The sequence below is a fragment of the Rhamphochromis longiceps genome, linkage group LG2 (genome assembly GCF_057381845.1).
Source record: "Rhamphochromis longiceps isolate RC_006_pf linkage group LG2, R_longiceps_female_GT1.1, whole genome shotgun sequence".
Classification (NCBI taxonomy): Eukaryota; Metazoa; Chordata; class Actinopteri; order Cichliformes; family Cichlidae; genus Rhamphochromis; species Rhamphochromis longiceps.
In genome coordinates this window covers 4,244,079-4,264,594 of record NC_140558.1, presented here as the reverse complement: position 1 = coordinate 4,264,594, position 20,516 = coordinate 4,244,079, and the positions used below count along the sequence as shown (strand labels likewise).

Below are 20,516 nucleotides of genomic sequence, written 5' to 3'. Positions count from 1 at the left end.
CTCACTCTCAGGCGCACACATACAGCCTCCTGCCAAACCACATGGAATTGTCCAGTGATGAACATGATGTGGTCCCGTTTACATAGTGTCAGCTAATTTGATTAAAATCAACATCATCAGTTTGTGGTGTCAAGGAACGGTTTTATAATCTTACCCCACATGTGGGCTTTCAATTACACCCCACTTCAAGAAGCCTGGATGTTTCACCAGGATTTCCTTACTATTCCACTGATTTATATAACTCTTTTCCAGGAATTTGGTACACTAACAGGCATATTTTTCCCCCTTCGTCCTTCTGAAAAGCTTGCAGCAGTCAGCACCCACTGGTCTCAGTGAGGAATAATGCAAACATCATTATTCAGTTAATTCAAGCACCAATACGGCAGCCTTTTCTTCCCTCTCTTCGTCTTCCAGCCTGTTTTTGTGCAACTATATAAAAATAACAGACCATTTTTATAATGTCAACATTTCACTCAAAAATGATTTGTACTTTACTGTTTCGTACATCAAATAAAAAGTGGTCACTCGTGTACTCATTTGTCATAATTTTAGACTTAAACAAAATTTGGTTAAAAAATAGCTAGTAATTTTCTCAACCTCTCAGTGCTTTTTGGGGTTGGGTTGTAAACAGTTCAGCTTTCCCAGAGTGGTTTCCAACAGCAACACTCTGGAAATGTCAATTTTCTCAGAGATGAGTGGGTGAAATTGAGCGACTTTGGTTGTTCAAACACTCGAAAGTTTATTAAACCAGTCCGCTTAGCTCGCACACGCACATGCGCGCATATATGCATTGAACAACACGTATACACAAAGGACCGAAAGCTCTCACACACACATACTTGACAGGTACAAACAGAACACACATGCAGGATTTAACACCAGGCTGCCAGAGAAAGTAGGCATTAAATCCCGTGGGAAAGTTTAAAAAAAAAAAAAGAATGAGACAATTCAAGTACTAAAAGCTCTTCCTCAAAGAGCTTTACTTCTTTTCCAAAAGCCGTAAAGCCTGTTTGCAGACGTCATAGCCTTTTATAGATGTGTTATAGTGTTAAAGTCATAAGGGTCAAAAATCACTTACAAGTAAGAATCTCCTCATCAAAAGACATGGATACAAGGACAGGAGCATTCATTGATATATTCCATTTCTTTCTCTGTGGCTCACACTCTCAGCGTCCTCCCACACACACACAATCTAACACATACAATTATGAAGATACTCTAGTTTTCATTCAAACAGTTGCATCCTTGAAATCTCTTTCTCTGCTCACAAAACATACCCACAGACAACAAGGCAATAATTCCAAACGCAACATTGCAAGCACACATACTCGTACACACATGCGCACCTACATGTGCAGAAACATTGCACAGGGCTGCACCATAGCGTGACTCTCTGTGACTGATTACTTCAAGGGTCGGTAGTCTCATTGTCTGACTCGGCTGTCCAGCCCTGAACATACACCCATGCACACAGACATACACAAACATATTTATCTCTAGATGTCCCTATAGACAGATCCCACCACTTGTCTGTCTGTCATTAGGTAAAGGAGTAAATCCTTAAAGGTTAAATGGACATGACCTATTTGATTGACATGCATTATAAGTTCCCTCCTTGTTACTTTAGCTCTCTTTGTAATAAAAGTGTGAGGTATGAAGAAGTTAGGCAAATGTGGCATTGAAGTGTCCGTGCATTTCATTTTGCCTCCTCTCCTTAAAGCTGTAATGAGGTCTGGGGGAAGATTTTTTTGAGGGCTCTTCAGACAACTCAAAGAGTCTTTAAGGCCTTTCGATAGTCAGCCCCTTTACAGCGTCTGTGTGGGAAAGCACTCAGAGGAAGAAACTCAAGTCAGAATTTAACCACTAACATTGCTTTTTATATATATATATATATATATATATATATATATATGTATATATATATATATATATATATATATATATATAATATTCCCACCCCCCCATCTCATTTTTAATCTGTACAAAACCTGTCTGTTAATGGCACAGTGTGAATCGGGTTACTGTCGGTTTTGGCCAGATTTGGCTCATTATTTGGCCTCCTCCCTGTGAACCTAACTAGCTGGCTGTAGTTTTCTAAAAAAAATAATACATATGCTTGCTTTTCAACTCATTTTATTTTCAGCCAAATAACATTTTGCATTTAATCTGTCCAATCAATATTTTTTCAGTCACGGCACTGGAATTCCAATTTCATCCTGAAAAGATTCAATTTAAAAACAGGCATGTTTGCTTGATTGAACCTGATAACATTAACAGCAGAATAACCTTTTTTTTTTGCATTTTATTTTAGGTATTTATATAGAATGGAATTTCACTCAGCTGTAGACATAGTGTGCTGAATGCAGCAGGTTAGTTGGAGGTCACATTACCATATTCAACAGTATCCAGCTGGTAAAAAGTATAGCTAAATCTTACTCTAATTAAATTGTCCACTCCTATCATTCTTATTGTTTCTCTGTATGTAATCCTTTACATTTGTTTAATCTCTGGCAACAGCCTTCAGACCTATTAATGTCCAAAGAGGGGCATGGGAACTTATTGTGCTTCTGCTACAATTGCCAGAAGGCCAGACAAATAATAAAACGGAGAACTGTAAAAGTGAATGGATTAAAGTGATGTAGTAAAGAAAGTTTATCAGAACTTTACATGCTCCTCCAGGCAAATCCCCTGATAGCAGTTTTTAGGGAAATAATTTGATTTTGCAGCAAAATTGTTCCACTTCAATTGTTGGCGTCATCAGACCTCGTGCTTTTAAACCGTTCATACTATGCTCTTATCTTTTCCGATACTTTTCTTGGACTAAAACCAATAAAGACCCCTGGTACATCTCAGCATATGCAACAGATGTTAGAGGAAAAACCATTTACTCAACAAATTGTCACTATGACATCAATGGCATTCATCTAATAGGACTCAGAAAAAAGGATTTTGTATTCTCATATATTTGTCATGACAGAGGCTGCTCTATAATGACTGAGGCAGCTTGATCAGCTTTACTAACAAAGCAATCGTAAGCAGAGCCATACAGTTACTTTGTTACAGTTTCAGTCAATGGTTTCTTTCCATTAACAAAAGAATATTGATTTAAGATTTCAGGGTAGACAGATTATATGTTGTTTTTATTTTTTTATTTTTTAAAGAAAATTAAAGTTTGTAAAGAAAGTTTTAAGATTTAAAACATATTTTTCATATAATTCACTTACAAGGAGAAAGTAAAGACTATTTTATGGCAAACTTCACATCCTGTTTGGTGATTCAGTCATCACTCCTGTCTTTTTCACAGACCATCACTAACGTCAGTGATTACAGGAGAGACTAATCATATTAAATGTGAAGTCAATATTGGTTGTAATCACAATCATAAAGTCACAGTGTTGTGTTTTAGTGGCTGTAGTAATTCAGACGTTCAGACTGTGTATTGATCTGTGTCTGTTAAGGCTGATTGAACACAATAGAGACTAATAGAAAGTTCTCTTTATTACATACATAAACTTGCACAATGGCAGACTCCCGTGTACAACTGATTATGTATGAAAATACACCCAGGCAACCCTGAGTTTAATATATAAAAATTCTTTTTTTAGATAAAAGGTCAAATAACTTGGTGCTCAAAACAAACCTTGTGGTTACATCATTCTATAGAGCGAGGGCATTTTATTCAATTTTAATTTCAGATAAAAGACTTAAAATATTACATTGCTCTTAAGAGTCCCAGAGGCTTGTGTACATGTAGAATTAGAAGTAAAAAACATGATTAATGAATCTATTATTCCTTACTTAGCTGATTTGTGCAATGATAGCCAACGATCTTTTTTATATTGCCTGATAAAAAAAAGTCAAGGAAAAATGGTGAGATCAATATTAGTTAAGTTCAGTATGTATAACCTTAATTTGATCTTGCGAGTACCAGGTTGGATTCTCTCTTTGCTTCACAACGTCGTTAGTTTTTCAACGCTTGATATGTTGTGCATTTAGAGACTCGAAGCAGTCTGGACATTCTCGCCTGACCTCTGGCATCAACAAAGCATTTTCACCAGACAACTGCTGCTCACTGTGTATTTTCTCTTTTTCGTAGCATTCTCTATAAAGCCCTTGTGTGGGAAATCCCCAGTAGATCAGCAGTTTCTGAAATATTCAGACTAGCCCATCTGGCACTAACAACCAGTCACTGAAATCACCTTTCTTTTCCATTCTTCTTAGGCTGAACTTAAGCAAGTTGTCTCAACCATGTCTACATGCTTAATACATTGGCTTGCTACCATGTGGTTGGTAGCTAATTTGATTTGTGATATTTCCATTAACACGCAGTTGAACAGGTGTACCTAATAAAGTAGAATAAATAGAATAATCCTTTAATTGTCCCACAAGGGAAAATTTGGTTTTTGAGAATGTGCGTGCATTGGGAAGAAGAGATTGACGAGCTAGGCTTTGACCTCGGTGTGTAGGCTGCGGCAAAGACACATACGATAACATCGCTCTCTTTCACACACACACAGATGCATACAAACGCGAGCAATAGCATCTCCCTGGTGGGTTGCCTCTAAAGAGTCTCCTCCATCACTGACTGCAGAAACCCTTTTACTGCAACAGAGAGATCACTGCATCGCACAAACACGCAAGCATGTACACTACATGCTGACTCAAGAATACACACATAAAAGGAACACTCGCACGTGGACACACACACATACAAACACGTAAAGACTGGCAAACACACGCACATACACACTTTCAAGAGTCATGGATCTACTCTGCAATACCACTGCAGCGGTCACTGCAGCCTATCTCAAATTAAAAAGAAAAAAAAAGCTGAATAGGCATTTTATAATAGAAACATTGTGTGTTGCAAACACTATTGTTGGAAAAGTCCTTGAGCTCTCTTTTACTGTGACTGCAAAAACAAAATGTGATTTTTCTTCCAAACTGGCTTTTCATGTATAATTAACCTAGAAGGCAGAAATGTAGGAAAACCAAATTTCAAATTAAAAGTGATACATATGAAGAGTTTGTTTCTGATAGGAGGCAAATATAAGGATAAAAGTAGAAGGGTGAAGTAAACATTTCACCAACAATAATAATAACTGACTACTAACTAACGATCTCCTGGTGGTTTTTAGTTACAAGATTAAAAACAGATAGGAATTTAGACTACTTAGAACTACCAAGGCAGGTGAAATGATTTACACATATTAAATATCTCTGTTAACCTCCTAATAATTGTTTACCTCACACAGATTTTGTACAAAAATAGCAATGCACGACACTGAAAATCCAAAGAATGCTTTCTTATTCCAAACATAATCCCACCACTGTAACCCAGAATGCTAATAGACAGTGCATAAACATGTTTTCTTTTCCTGACTATATAACATCACTTGTGAAGGATTTGTAACTGGGAGCATGATTACGTAGCCGTTGTTCCTGTTTGCACTGTGTTTTTTGTGGTGTAACCATAGTACAGTGGAACCCCGACTTACGAATACCCCATTTAACGAAAAATTCAAGTTACGAAGGCACTTAAGGGCAATATTTCTGCCCGTGTTACGGCAAAATGCCCACGTAACGAAATCCACTGGCTCTGATTGGCTGAGCCCAGAATGCCTACAATGCCCACAATGCCTTCCGAATCATGTGACAACCCCCTTGGCGTTCGCTGTTCCACTTGAACGGCGTATTGTTGTTGCAGTTAGCAATTAGCCTATAGCCTATCGTTCACTCAAAAGGCGCGATGGGTGCTTCGACATATGAAAATTCTCGATTTACGAAACCTCGGGAACAAATTAATTTTGTATGTCGGGGTTCCACTGTATGTAGTTTTAAGGCTGCAACCAATTCTGACTCGAGCCATTTTGGTGCCCTAATTGAACTGGCCCTTTAAATAGCCAGTCCCTGAATACAATGATACCTCAAAAGTTAACTCAAACTCAGCCATGCTTAGTCTGCTTTTTCTTAATTACTATTAATAATTTGTGATTCTTAAAACACACCAGTGTAATGGTAGTTTAACTACAGCAGCTTATAATATATCAAACGTTAAGTAAACAAAATCTAATTGTTGTCAGATTTTGTTTACTTTAATTATTACAGAAATTGTAATATCTTTGGGAGACCATAAATAAATTAACTACACAGCAATTTTGACTTAAATAAACTAATGAGATTGTTTACTAAAAACAAAGATAAGGCAAACAACAGGATTATATACGTGTAGGAAATATTTCATATGTATGAAATATTACTGAAGTTAGCACTGTTCCAAAAAGAAAGAAATTGTCACTATGATAGAAGTTGAAGAAACTCATATATAGAGAGAGTGTCCCTATTCAGCTGAACCTATTTAATAAACTTAAAGAAAAGCCTCCCTCAAACAGCTGGAAGCAACAAAACCATTGGCCAAACATAAGTAACTTAAGTAAGCAAAATAATTTCATGTCTTATCTAACAATCACTCAGCGTCTCACAATTCCTCTCTTTGCATTTTTTTTAAGATCCCTTCAAATCAAGGAATACCTCATTTTCTTTTGCAGGCGTAGTTGTGGCTTAAGGCGTGTAAAATGCGCTGGGAAACATGGCCACAATATAAAACATAGTCATGGACTTTTAAATGATGTATTTAGTGTTTACCTTGGCGTAAGTCAGTACAGTCACTACTTTATTAAGGCAGAAAGAAGTGAAGGGGGCTGAACAGGGTGAGTGGGAAAATAACTGACAGGGAAATTGCAGGGGGAAATTATTGTTATTCCACAATTAAATTATATATACTGGGTGGAATCACTCCTGACAGGGCTGACCATAGCAGTGCTCCCGATGTGTGTGTGTGTGTGTGTGTGTGTGTGTGTGTGTGTGTGTGTGTGTGTGTGTGTGTGTGTGTGTGTGTGTGTGTGTATTTGAGAGTGAGTGTGAAACTTTATCCGTCTACCAAGGCCACTGAGGCTATACTGGCAGGGAGGAGAATGTGGAAAGAGAATCGGAAGGAGAAAGAATTAACGAGAAAGAAAAGTAGTAACATCAACAGAGTGAAGCAAAAACAGTCTATTTTAAGGCTGAGTGGGTGTTAGTAAAAACACAGCAAACCCCCCTGTAATGAACCTATTTGGACCAGTGACGACAGTACAGTATGTAAAATAAACCATCCTTGATTTTTGTGGTTGAAATCAAACCTGGGTGACACTGTATGTTTAAGCATAAACATAATGCAGATGCTGTGAAAAATCCTTTCATCCTGAAATTCGGCCATTTGTCAGAGAAATTTGACCTCGTCCTTGTCTTAAAGCATTAAAAACACACTGTCAAACATGAAAAATGAACGGGTTTCAGATATAAAAAAATGACCACTCAGTCTTCATTCTTCTCGAAACAATGACTCTTTGAATACACAAGGTTTCGGGTGATATGTAAAGTAAACTAGGCCCATTTTCTATCCAGTAAAATTAATGATCCATGAAACTTGGGGGAAAAAAACAAAGAAAATGGTTGCACTGGCTTGTGTGGATGTTGGCTTCAACAAGCCTCCAGAAAAATTATAATGTAATATAAATTTTGGAAATCCCGGGTATTCTATTGTAACAAGGATCATTCATTAACTCATGACTTCACTGTGTACTTTGTCCCGTGAAAAATTGACTTCAGGCCATTTGAACAGTCCTGCATGTTCTGATGAAGGAGGTCATAATTTTTTTTTATGTTCTCCCCACATCCATTTGGAAGTTTCTGTCTATTTTGATTATATAGAATCAGTGGTACAAAATCTGTTTTTAATTCAATGTAAAATAATATTTTTATAAATAAAAACACATAAAAGTAAAATCTTCCACTTTTACTTCTACTTTTAATGTATTTTAATTTGGATGAACTTGTGGATGCTTATTTACAGCTTAATTATGTGCTCTTGCTCTTGAGAAGTCAAGTCCACTTGAAGTCGCCATCTGGGAAGTGAAATTGGTATATTGTGACGTAAATTCTTAGTGGATAAATTTGTTGGGTCATGAAAAACAAGCAGATATCTGAACATCCCTTGTGCTCTCCATCTAGTGACGAAATTTGACTTGGACCCAAGTCGACCCTTGAAGACTCATGGACACAGAAAGTATAGTTAGAGCTTTAGTTGTTTTAGAAAGGTGACATATAAGGCAGCACGGTGGCACGGTGGTTAGCACTGTTGCCGCACAGCAAGAAGGTCCTGAGTTCAATTCCACCATCAGGCCGGGGTCTTTCTGTGTGGAGTTTGCATGTTCTCCCCGTGTTTGCGTGGGTTCCCTCCGGGTACTCCGGCTTCCTCCCACCGTCCAAAGACATGCAGCTTGTGGGGATAGGTTAATTGGATAATCCAAATTGCCACTAGGTGTGAATGTGCGAGTGAATGTGAGTGTGAATGGTTGTCTGTCCCTGTGTGTTGGCCCCGCGACAGACTGGCGACCTGTCCAGGGTGTACCCTGCCTCTCGCCCTATGACAGCTGGGATGGGCTCCAGCGCCTCCCGCGACCCTGAAAAGGATAAGCGGAAGCGAATGGATGAATGGAATGGGACATATAAAAGGGAAAAACGGAACTCTTAAAACCTCATTAAAGACATTCATCACTTTGTTACGCTAAGAGGGCATTTTGCTGGCATATTTGGCTTCACTTGTCCCCTTTAGAAGGAAAAATCAATGCAAATCAGTACAAAATTGTTCTGAGTGATCACCTGCTGCTAGTAGAGTTTCAGAGTCTTATAAAGTCATTAGAAGGACACACCAGTGTTAATCTGGTGGCACAATATCAACAACAGTAGTTTTCTTTTTTAATTGCCACATATCTATGTCCTGCCTACCACATGTACTTTCCTTCTAGGATTAAGACTGATTGATCACTGGTATTTTCTGCATTTTTCTGTCCATATCCTCAGAAAAAAAAAAATTCAGAGAATCAATAAACGCTGTGTGTATGTGTGTGTTTGGCTGTAATGACAGTCAGCCTTGTTTTTCATTCCGCTTTATGTCGATACTAGATATGAGACACAGTGTACAATATGAGGCAGCTAATAGGCAGAGACAGAGGTGACCTGCTTATGAGATATACGAGAAGAGGCTTTGAACAAAGAGTGTGGGTTTATACGTACATGTATTAATAAATAATGAAATAACAGTATATGCTCTGTATGCATATGATGGCGTTGCACATAATCAAAATGTCTAAATTCAAACATTTTGTTTTGAAGAGATTTAAAATGAAATTGATGGCTTTTATTGAGAGCAATAAGCCATCCTGTGTGTGTTTTTTTCCTTAGTAAACTGACTAAATATCTAGCAAAATTCATTGTGGTTCAGTTATCTAGGTGAAATGTTTTGAGCATGTCCAACTGGGGGAGTCAGTGGGGCAGACCCAGAGCACACTGGAGAGATTACATCTTTCAGCTGTCTTGGGAATGCCTCAGTATTCCCCCATAAGAGCTTGAGGCGGTCGCTGGGGAAAAGGAATTCAGCAAGTGTTCTTAGACTGCTTCCTCCACAACCCGGACCCTGATAAATGGTAGAAAACAGATGGATGAAGAAGTAAATTCTTACAACCATTCAGAGTTAAATTTCAAATACTTGGTAAATATAATAATTTACTCATGTTGAGCTGTAACGTTTGGTTAAATATAATAGTTGAACAACAAAGATTGTTTTCCCTCTTATAGGCTGCTTTTTGGAAGAACTCTTTATTCTTTATTGGAACTCCTCAGATGTACTTTGAATCTTTTCAGGGTTCTCGATTCACAGCTCTGAAACCTGTTTGAAACCTGTGTCTAGGGATGGGTGTTGATAAGATTTTCACGATTCCGATTCCATTTTCGATTCTGTTTAACGATTCGAGTCTTTATTGATTCTCTTATCGATTCTTTTTAAAAAAGGAGAACACTAAGATCGATTAGCTTAGAACTTTCTTTTATATCTTCTCTTTGAACAAGATAGAAATTTAGGAGTAACATGGCCTTACAAACCCAACAGTGAGATCTTAAGAGATCCAGCCTACGGCTCTTCAATGGGGTGTCACAGGGTCTCCAGGAAAAAACATTGTAAATGTAAAATAATAAAATAAATATTCTTCTGTAGCAATAACAAAGTATAACATAAATGATTCTGTAGCAATTACACAAGAATATCCAGTAATGTCCCTGCCTACAATTAAACACATTCACTTACCAAAAATCATCTGCTGTGGCAAATGGGTGCAAGCCTTTTACCACAAACTGAGTCACTGCTCGGTGACATTCGTCTATCCTGGCCTGAAAGGAGACGCTAAGACTGCAGCGAGAACTGCCAGCATCTGAGCCAGACTGTCTGTCTCATCATGGTCACCTAAATGCACAGTAATGGCAGGTTTGTAATAAGGCAGATCGCGCTAACATAATATGCACTGTTAGTTGATTATTTACCTGCCGCATTAACGGGAGAGGACGTGCAAACGTTACCGCTGCTGCTGGGTTGAGATTCACGAGTCCGGAGCGGAATTAAAAACACGACATTCATGTAAGGTCATCGTGTGTTTTGTGAGCAAATGCTTTTGCATATTCGTAGTGTTTCCTCCCTTAAATGAAATATCTACTTTGCAAGTATTGCAAGTTGCCCTGTTGTCATCCATTCTCGTAAAGTATAACCAAACTTATAACCGTGTTTCCTGCCAGGTAAATGACGCTCCGCAACGTGGTGACGTCATTCGTGGCGACTGGAATCGATAAGGGAATCGTTTGTAAAAATGGCAAACAACTCCAAGGAATTGAAACAGTGGGAACCGGTTCTCAACAAGAACCTGGTTTCGATACCCATCCCCACCTGTGTCCCCTATCATTTATTAATTTTTTGAGAAGTAGTGGGAGTATTGACACTGTGATACTTCTTTATTTTAATACCTGTATCACATATTTTTGTAGCTATGTTATTTTTATTTTTTATTCATTCTTCTGAGTCCAGGGGAAACAATATTTTGATCCTGTGTATGTCGCTTACATATTGCAGAACTAACAATAAAGTGACTATGACAGGGATTTAAACCTTCTATTTCAATGAAATATATTCTGACGATTTTAAGGCCAGTGAGTTGCACCAAGATTGGCTTTTGGTAAAAAAAACTGCATCTCTGATTTCCTGTCCCTCTGTTTTTGTGTGTCCAGCACTCTCAACAACAACAACATCACCCTCATCCCACTATCCAGCTTCAACCACATGCCAAAGCTGCGGACACTGTGAGTATTACACACTCTGACATGCACAATCAAGCACAAAGAGAAATCTTCAAACATATACTCTAGACACTGATACACAAGGACTCTGTTACTGTTTTATTACATATTAATACACACCTTGTACACATGACTCAACTCACAACGGACCACTACATAGGTGATGCATAGTTCCATACTCATACCACATAATAAAATGCACACATATAAAGGATGGAGGCAGAGTGTGTGATTGGCTAATCTTGCCATAATAAGAGACTGACTCTTCTATTGTTTCATGACTGTGAATAATCATGTGGCCATTACGTACACACAGGCACATAAAGACTTTCAGACAAATACACAGAGATGAATACAAATATGTGCATGTACCACGCAGACACACACATGCACGCTTGAGTAATGGTAACCTCATTAATGCCACAAGAAAGACTTGTTTAGGCTCTATAGTTCAATCTGCTTTGATTCATTAAAAGAAACCTCCTTTACTGATGTTACTGATGTGAACACACACACATACAAACACACTATTGTGGTCCAAGATGAACCCAAGCCAAATTATCATCTCTGACTGATTTAAAGGGGGCTTTGATTTGTTTGTGTGTATGTGTGCATTTTCTGCTTAGTTGTGTGAAAGAGATCTTTCAGTTGCCAAGGTGATGGCACAACATCTCGAGGGAGTCTCTAATCGTAATCTCGTGGGACTTTCTGTGAGACAGACCGTGGGTTGCATTCCTTCTGGCCACACTGGGGTTGAATTCTGCCAAACCATGGCATGCACCAAATGGGATTTCCTCCCCGAATCATCATTTTCTGAGAGGCTCTTGTGTGGTCACACCGCTCTACTTAACATTTTGAAATGGGGATTTTTAAACATAAGACCCAGCTAAATACAAGCAGGATAACATTTACACAGATCCATTTATCTTTCACAGCCATTTTTGTGCTTCAACTTTTGACCGACAACAGCCATCAATAGCCAATCACATAGCGGGGTTTCCATTTTTCTTGCATGCTGCTGCAACTCTAGTGGCAATACAGCTTGAAATCAGGCTTTTAAAATTGGATTTCAGGCAGCAGCACAGCTACACAGTTACCAGCAGATTGAGTACAGAGTTACCAATATCCAATATCTTTTAATCAGAGACCCTCGTCCGCTTCTGTTTTCTGTCAACACTGAGTGACTGTCTCCTCTGATTTCCACGTTCTTCCTCTTCCCTGTTTCTGCTTCATATTTGTCCCATCTTCCTCCGATCTTCTACAGTATGTCTCAGCTTTTTTTTAATCACTTTCTTCCCTTCATTTTTCTCTAAAATGTCTTTACTCGCCTCATTATCTCCATTGGTTTTCTCCTTCCTGGTATAGTCTGGATCATTTTATTGCTTCCTCTGTCCTTTCAATCTTTTTTTTTCCGCACTTGTCTTATTCTGTTACTCTTCTCGTCTTGTATTTTTCCTACCCCTCCCTTTCTTTCTATGCCTCATGTTAGTCCCCTACCTCTCTACCACATCTCCTTTACGTCCAGTAACCATCCCCCTCTGCTTTTCCCCCCCGTCTTGCATCTTTCTCTCTATTAAATTTTTTAACCGTTCTCTTTTGCCACCCTCAGATCTCAGTATTGAATTTGATGCCTTTATAAAAACGACTCATTCAATCAAATCTTTAGAGATGTCCCTGATATGATTAGCAGAGAAGTTCTAGAAGTGCGTGTATGTGTTTGTGTGCGTAAAAACTTCTTTGAGGAAAAAGTGGTTCACCTTCCCTGAAGCTATAATCCATATTTCTTTCTCTTTTTCTTCAGTGTCCGTGTAGCCTATTAGTAGTAATGGTATCACATCATGGTGTCTTTCATTCATAAACTTGACCCAGTGGAAAGATCAGAACTCCTACTGCTACTTTACTGTGTGGGTGTTATTTGGGGCACAACTGTTCTCAAGATGTGTCCAGTAACCCCCCAGCATGACTCTAAGAATAAACACACATATATATAGACACACATTCATTTACCTAACCAGCTTGCACAATGCCTCTAGTCACTTGCAACCAACAACATCAACAGATGCATTAAGCTATACACAAACAACAGTCCACACACACATAAACACAGCTCTCTATACCCCCTGCCTGTTCCCATTCTCCCCTGTGATTTAATCCTACTTGTCAGTAATTAAGGCTGAGCCGGAGGTGGGCCAGGACGTGGCTATCTCCAGGCAGGGGTGCAACTATAAACTGGATTTATAATGGGAGAGCGGTATTAAAACCCACTGCCCCCGCTGCTAGCATCAATGAGACCATCTCTGTTCCATAACAGGATTTGTCCTCTGCTTTATTACAAAAGGAGGCCTGTCTTCTGAAAGGCCAGATATCCCGGCTGGCATATAATACGCTGACAAGACATTCTGCTGTTCATCCACCCTTCTCCTCCTCCTCCTCATCTCTCGCTCACTCTCTCTCTCTCGAGGTGCCAATACAGTCCAGCCAGTGCAGCCTGTAGAGAGTGAGCTCCGTGAAACAACACCTGATGCTTTCTATAGAGAGCAGAACCTTTTAATTAATGCTACAAGTGAATTTTAAAAAGCCTATTAGAGTGACAAGTTTCCTTAAATAATTTAAATGCATTAAATATCACTTGAAATCAATTCTCAGTGTTGTCACCTGATAACAATTCTACTTATCTTAAGTGTAAAGGTCAGTTGAATAGTCGTTATGATAAGCAGCCAGCCACAACATTTCCTCTGCAGTATAGCTGTTACCCACTAGGTCACTAGAGCAAAAGACCTCTGGGGTCTCGTGGGTTATGAAGTAGGGTCCAGGTCAATTTACCATTGATGCACGATCAGATTGAGGGTCAAGGTTTCCCAACAGAATTTTGCATTTAACATCATTATGTATTTTTTTTGGGAATATGGCTAATTGGTATATGTCTTCTGTCAATTCCCAACAACAAAAGCATTTTGATTATAGCTACATAAAATAAGTTGCCACTGATTTTACAAAAATAAAAACAAAAACATATTTTAAATGCCGTCTCAAAAACATCACAAAAACATCACCAAAACCAAATAGCTGCTAAAAGACTTTATTCCAGGCTCTTTAAGATCAATCACCTCTGTAAAGGGCATGTTCATGTTAATCACATTTTGTCATTCTGGGCAATAAAACAAGCCAAAACAACCAAATAAGGCCATATTAATAAGTAGGACCTTTTTCTAATTGCCCCCCTTCCCCCCTACCCCACCCTTAGATGTATTTTGTGATTTTCACTCTTGCTCTTGTTGTGCACTCATAGTTTCTAATTATTGCTTGGCCTGTTTTTGGTCTGTTTCCCATCTGACCAAATTAAATTTCTTCATTTTTTTAAAGATCTGTCTCTGTCTTTCTTTTGTAATTCCTTATTTTGTGTTTTAGGGATTTTTTTTGTTTCTAAAGAAATTGTGATTTAGTGTTGTGTTCCATCACTCTAGAGGGAGTCATATTCTCACAGACCTTGGAGAAATGAGGGTTGACTAAAGGACTCTGAGAGTATGTGTTGTCATGTTTCAGCTAAAAAGTAGCCTTAAGATCCTTGGCAAAGATGTGTAAAAACAAAAAATTCAGTCTGTTCTATTCGAATGCAGACTCAAACGCTCTTAGTGATGTGTTCTTCTGACCTGTTGTACCCAGAGTTGTTAAGAATTTCTTTTCCAGTCACAAATATTATTTTGGATTGGATAATAATCGTATTTAAACACAAAAATCTATCATCCTTTCTTTCCTCCATCTCACTTCAGCCGTCTGCACTCCAACAACCTCCACTGTGACTGTCAGTTGTCCTGGCTCTCTGATTGGCTCAGAGCCAGGCGGGGCTTGGCTCCCTTCACCCAGTGCATGGCCCCTGCCCACATGAGGGGCCTCAACGTCCCAGATGTGCAGAAGAAAGATTTTGTCTGCAATGGTGAGTTGACAACAACAAATTTACACACAGTGCTTCAGCGACAGATCTTTACACTCAGATATCACTATTTTTAATGGTGGTTAGTCTATTTTCATTGACACTGAAATAAAACACTTTTGGGTCCTTCTCTTTGCTCGGCTGCAGTTACATCATACTGATGCATAAATATAGCATTCATCTCATGAAGTTAACCTGAATTTTTGAGGAAGAGTGATGCATGGGTAGTACATAATTTAGAAATGAGCCAGTGTTCACTGTAGAGCTGTTGGCAGCTGACTCTGTGCTGTTGAGGTATACAATATAGAGAATATAGTAAAACTAAAGGCGGTATTATACGCAGGGTTGTTATCGTCTCCAGACAGCTCAGCATTGAGTTTATTACACTGACAGAATTACAGCATGTAGAGCGTGTAATCAGCTAAAAAGCCACAGTAAGAGCAGTAGTGTTATCAGCTGCAGATAGCACAGGCAATGTTTACAGGCTTCTGATTCAGCTTTCTGCGCTAATAGACTGCCAGGCTGCGCTCTCTTTATTAGCCTTAAGTCTCATTTTTTTCTGCCTACAAGCTACACAGAAAAGCACCTCTCATTGCACTTTTCTCCATTCTCCTCACTTACTGTCAATAAGAGACCGCTCTTTCTCTTTTTTTATTTGTTCACTATTTTTATCCCATCTTTCCACTTTTCACCATTTACCTGCTTTCCCTTTCTCTTCTCTGTATGTCTATCCTGTATTCCTGCTTACTCTAGCGATATTAGGTAGGCATATCTTGGCCAGGTAATGTTTAGCGAATAATCCCGTTTCATCTCAAAAGATAGCATCTTGTGAAGAATGTAGTGCAGTTGCTTTAGAAACCAAACAACAGCATCAGCTTTTTTTCATCCTCATATTTGGCTGATTGTAATTGCAAATTAAAAAAACAAAAAATAAAGAAACCAATCTCATATCTGTATATTGCTTTCTACAGGTCCAGCCCAGACCGAGTCCAGGACTTGTGCTCCTCAGGTAACCGTTTGCCCACCCAGCTGCAGCTGTAACAACAACATAGTGGACTGTCGTCGTAAAGGCCTTACTGAAATTCCAGTAAACCTCCCTGAAGGCATTGTGGAGATGTAAGACTGCTTTACTTGCTAATTCTGCAAATTCATATGTATATGTGTCTTGTATCGTGGGTTCATTCTATTGCAGATGGGGATAACGTGCGTTTCCTGGACATGTATGTATATGTCTCAATATTTCTACACTTTTACTGGGTGTTTTGGAAATTGCATTCTAGCCACATACCAGTGATTTGGTCATGTTTACGTACGTGTAAAAGTTTACACCAACTCTTTTGAGCATTATAAGATATAAAACGATAAATTAGGCCTCCAATCTATCCCCAGCTGTGGCACATTGTGAGTTTTGCTGTGATAGTTTGTTTTAGACTACACCTAAGCTCCACACTTTTCCTCGTCTTTCTCTCACGCTCTTCCTTTCTTTTACACACCGATTTAAACACACACACGCGCCACAGGGGGACGTGTTTGATATCCGTATTGATCGCTGTACCCTGTTTGTTTGCACAGAGGACAGCTGGTTGATTGCTCTGTGAGTAAAGGAGCAATTCTTGCCCGCAACTGCACACCAATACCGTTATACCTCCCCAGCATAAGTAATAGATTCTCACAAAGTCACGCACACACCAACCCACACATATGCAGACACAGTAGTTTTGTTTGCACAAATAAAGTCTGTACTTTGAAAAAAACAAAACAAAAAACACACATACAGGTATGTTTTTGGATTGAGCCATAAGTACAACAACACCTTATAAAATCTCCAGGGCATGCACACACAGACAGACATACACGCACACACACACATGCACAGCATTAGCATTGGATCTGTGATAATGAATGTTGCTGCTGCAGCACGAAACAATAGAGTATAATAGGATGATGTATTGTCATTCCTTTAATGGAGACAAAGTCATCCTTCTGAATGGCAGTGCCAAGGATCACTGCTACATGTCTGGATCCTTTTAGAGTCATTGTATAACTCTACACTTTAAATATCTTAACATAACTTTTCAAGTTAAATATAAAACCAATATAATTTTTATTGTCATGTTTGCCTCAACAAATATCTGACTCCAACAGACGTTAATGTCTGTGCTCTTTTCTACATCTCTGTATACGTGCACAATCAGCCCATTGTTAACACACTGGCTAACCTGCCAAACTCATCTCCTGTTCCTGTTGTTGTTTAATTGCCTCCTAACCTTATAGATTTTTTTATATAGCTTTTTAAAATGTCTCTTTTTTTAATACATCCTTTGATATTGAGCCTCTAAGTGTCTTTGTCTAAGGCTTGTTTAGCTACCCCTACATGTAATTTGTAACTTGTTGTGTGTGCAGATTGTCTTTGTCAGTATCCATACATTGATTTATTTTGACCCCTGAGTTGAAATAAAGTGCTGTTGGCTGCCAGGGAGTGAAGTGATGAAATCTAAAGGGCAACACAAGCCAAGAAACAGGCATCTGTAGTGTAAGACCTGCGCTGCATTCAAAGTCAGGACAATGTCCGTTTTCATAAAACACAGCGGTCACAAATTGGCACACTAAGATAAAGTTTATCCACATAAAATGAGTCTTTGAGTCCATACTATAATTTGTTATTTAGAACTCTGAATTGACTACAGTGGCTCAAAACAGTGATTTTAAACATGATGCACAGATACAATTGCCATCAGGGAAGAAAGAGTGGGATGGTGAGTTAAAGTAAGGAGGATGACTGGGTGGGAGGCTGAAGAGAAGGATGAAAAGAAGAAGAAGGGTGGATTAGTTTCCATTTATCATCCTGACAGCTGACCCTGTGGATGGCCTTGGGACCTCGCTGCATCCTCCTCTTTTCTCCTGATTTTCCCTCTCCTCTCCCCTGTTGTCTCCACTTTTCCACTCCTCTGATTTCCTTTTTATTGCCCTCCTTTCCCACTCCTCTCCTATGATTTTCCCTTTCGCCTTTTGTCTTCTCTCTTTTGTCCACAATTTTTTGACTCATTTTCTATCTTACTCCTGTGACTTTTTATTAAATACTCATTTTAATAAAACAGTAATTAATTTTTTTTGTGTGTTCATTTTTCCCTCCTTGTCATCACAACACCATGGAGACATGAAGAATACATGAACAGTTGAATGGGTTTCCTTGACCATCAGGAGAGCAGAAGCTAAACTGTAGTAAATTTTCCCAAATGTCGGCTGTGTGCCTAGTTTTGATGGCTCCCTATGTGATAATAGAGTATTACTACCAGTATGATCTAATAGGTCTGCAGCCTTTTTTCTATGAGTCTGTGGTGGCCAGTGCGATCCTCTATGCTGTTGCATGCTGGGGGAGCAGGCTGAGGGTCGCAGATGCCAACAGACTTAATAAACTGATCCGTAAGGCCAGCAATGTTGTGGGGATGGAGCTGGACTCCCTCAAGGTGGTGTCGGAGAGGCGGATGCTGTCCAAGATAAAGACAATGTTGGATAACACCTCCCACCCACTCCATGACATGTTGGTCAGTCACAGGAGCTCGTTCAGTGAGAGACTGAGATTACCGAAAAGCACCACTGAACGACACAGGAAATCATTCCTGCCTGTGGCCATCTCCCTGTACAACGCATCCACTTAACACACTGTTTGCTGCTACAACTACACATGTTTCTTTTCCAGCTATTTATTTATGAGTGACTTATGTATGTATGTATGTATATATATGTATATATTGTACTATTCTTAGTTAGCGTATTGTCTGTCTTGTCTTAATGTTGGTTTAAAATGGAGCACTGTAACAAAAAATAATTTCCCCCAGGGATCAATAAAGTATTCTGATTCTGATTCTGATTCTGATTCCAGAAAAAATGATGGAGTTCCCTTTGGTCCTTTTGAAAAAGCTGAGAAATTTTCAGTCTGTTTGTAAAGACAGTGGCGTTGCATTTACAGAGGAGAATGATCGAGGAATCTATTGGAGATTCAAATTTAAACTATATTTGAAAAGATTATTCTGTACATGTAACTGCTTTAAAACTGTTCATGGACAGTTTGTAGAAAAACCTATTAACATTCATTTTAATGTTTCAGTTCCCATTCATCATATCTCATTACATACTGCCCCTTTGGCCTTAATTTCATTAGAACTACAAGTTTTGTTGTCAGTAGTCCAGATTTTCATCAGAGCCTTTTTCTTCTTCTACACTCACATCAGAATGACTCTATGTAAACACATTACTGCTGAGCTGTAAAACTCAAGACAACATTTCACACTGAGCGACCTTGGCCCGCATCTGCTATAAAGCACTGACTCACCTGCAGAAATATTTTGTAGATGTTGATTGGAACAGCCACCTTTTGAACTTTTTGTGCACTTGCGTTTGGCTTTGGTGGCGGCTAAACAGGACTTTATTATAACCTTGGAAGTAGAAAAAACGAGCTTACTGTGTCCAGTTGATATATATGTATTGGAAATTCATAATTTAATGTTCCTTTTTATGTTGACGTAAATGATCTTTTCAGTAATTAAAAAGTTTAAATATCTTCTCCATTTCTCTATTTTTATTCCTGTCTCTGTTCCTCTCTCTCTCTACAGTCGTCTGGAGCAGAACTTGATTAAAAGTGTCCCTGCTGGAGCCTTTTCTGCCTACAAGAAACTCAAGAGGATGTGAGTCTGTCTGGAACGACCTGCATACATCTAAACACATGCAAATACACACAAGTATTAAATAATAATGTTCAATATATTAAACAAGTTTTAGGCAAACTACATTCTAAACAAATGTCTACTTTCTAAGATATTTTTTATGATCGCTAATCTTAGTGTTATTATGCCATGACTGAATGGTATAAGTGTTGTAAATAGATATAAAAAAGGCCAATTAACCACTGAAAAATTGCATATGTACACAAAGGCTTTAAAAAGCTTTAAAAAGCCCACTACTAGATTTTCAAGTAAGATTAAGAAATACCAGAATCATTATACCTCACTATAAGGACCTATGATTGAGGTTTTTCCTCAACCATCATCTTACCAAATTATGACAGAAACTAATATAACTAATAACTAATATACTATGTACACAGTCATACAGATATAAAGATTAATAGTGGAAAAGTTGTTATCATGCAGATGCCCGAAAATGCTAAACACGTGCAAGGTTACAAGGTTATTCACCCGCCTCTCCTCAGCAGCAGTGTTTAACAATATATCTTACAACAGTCAAAACTGACTGACATGAACTGCACTTAACATGTCACTGCTTCCATTTTCTCGCTTGCCCTCATTTACTTATATATTCAGTCCCCTCTTTCTTACTCTTGTCCCCGTGCCATGACCTCTGCTGA

At 38.7% G+C, this 20,516-nt stretch overlaps 1 protein-coding gene across 1 annotated transcript in view; it reads left to right on the top strand.

Moving 5' to 3' along the window:
* The window catches only part of slit3 (slit homolog 3 (Drosophila)), a 246,885-nt gene that overhangs the window by 167,104 nt on the left and 59,265 nt on the right, over window positions 1–20,516 (top strand). Inside the window, exons 7-10 of the mRNA XM_085415211.1 lie at window positions 11,152–11,223; window positions 14,991–15,154; window positions 16,123–16,267; window positions 19,765–19,836. Of these exons, the coding sequence (XP_085271337.1) occupies window positions 11,152–11,223; window positions 14,991–15,154; window positions 16,123–16,267; window positions 19,765–19,836 (453 nt within the window). The remainder of the gene's footprint in view (window positions 1–11,151; window positions 11,224–14,990; window positions 15,155–16,122; window positions 16,268–19,764; window positions 19,837–20,516) is intronic.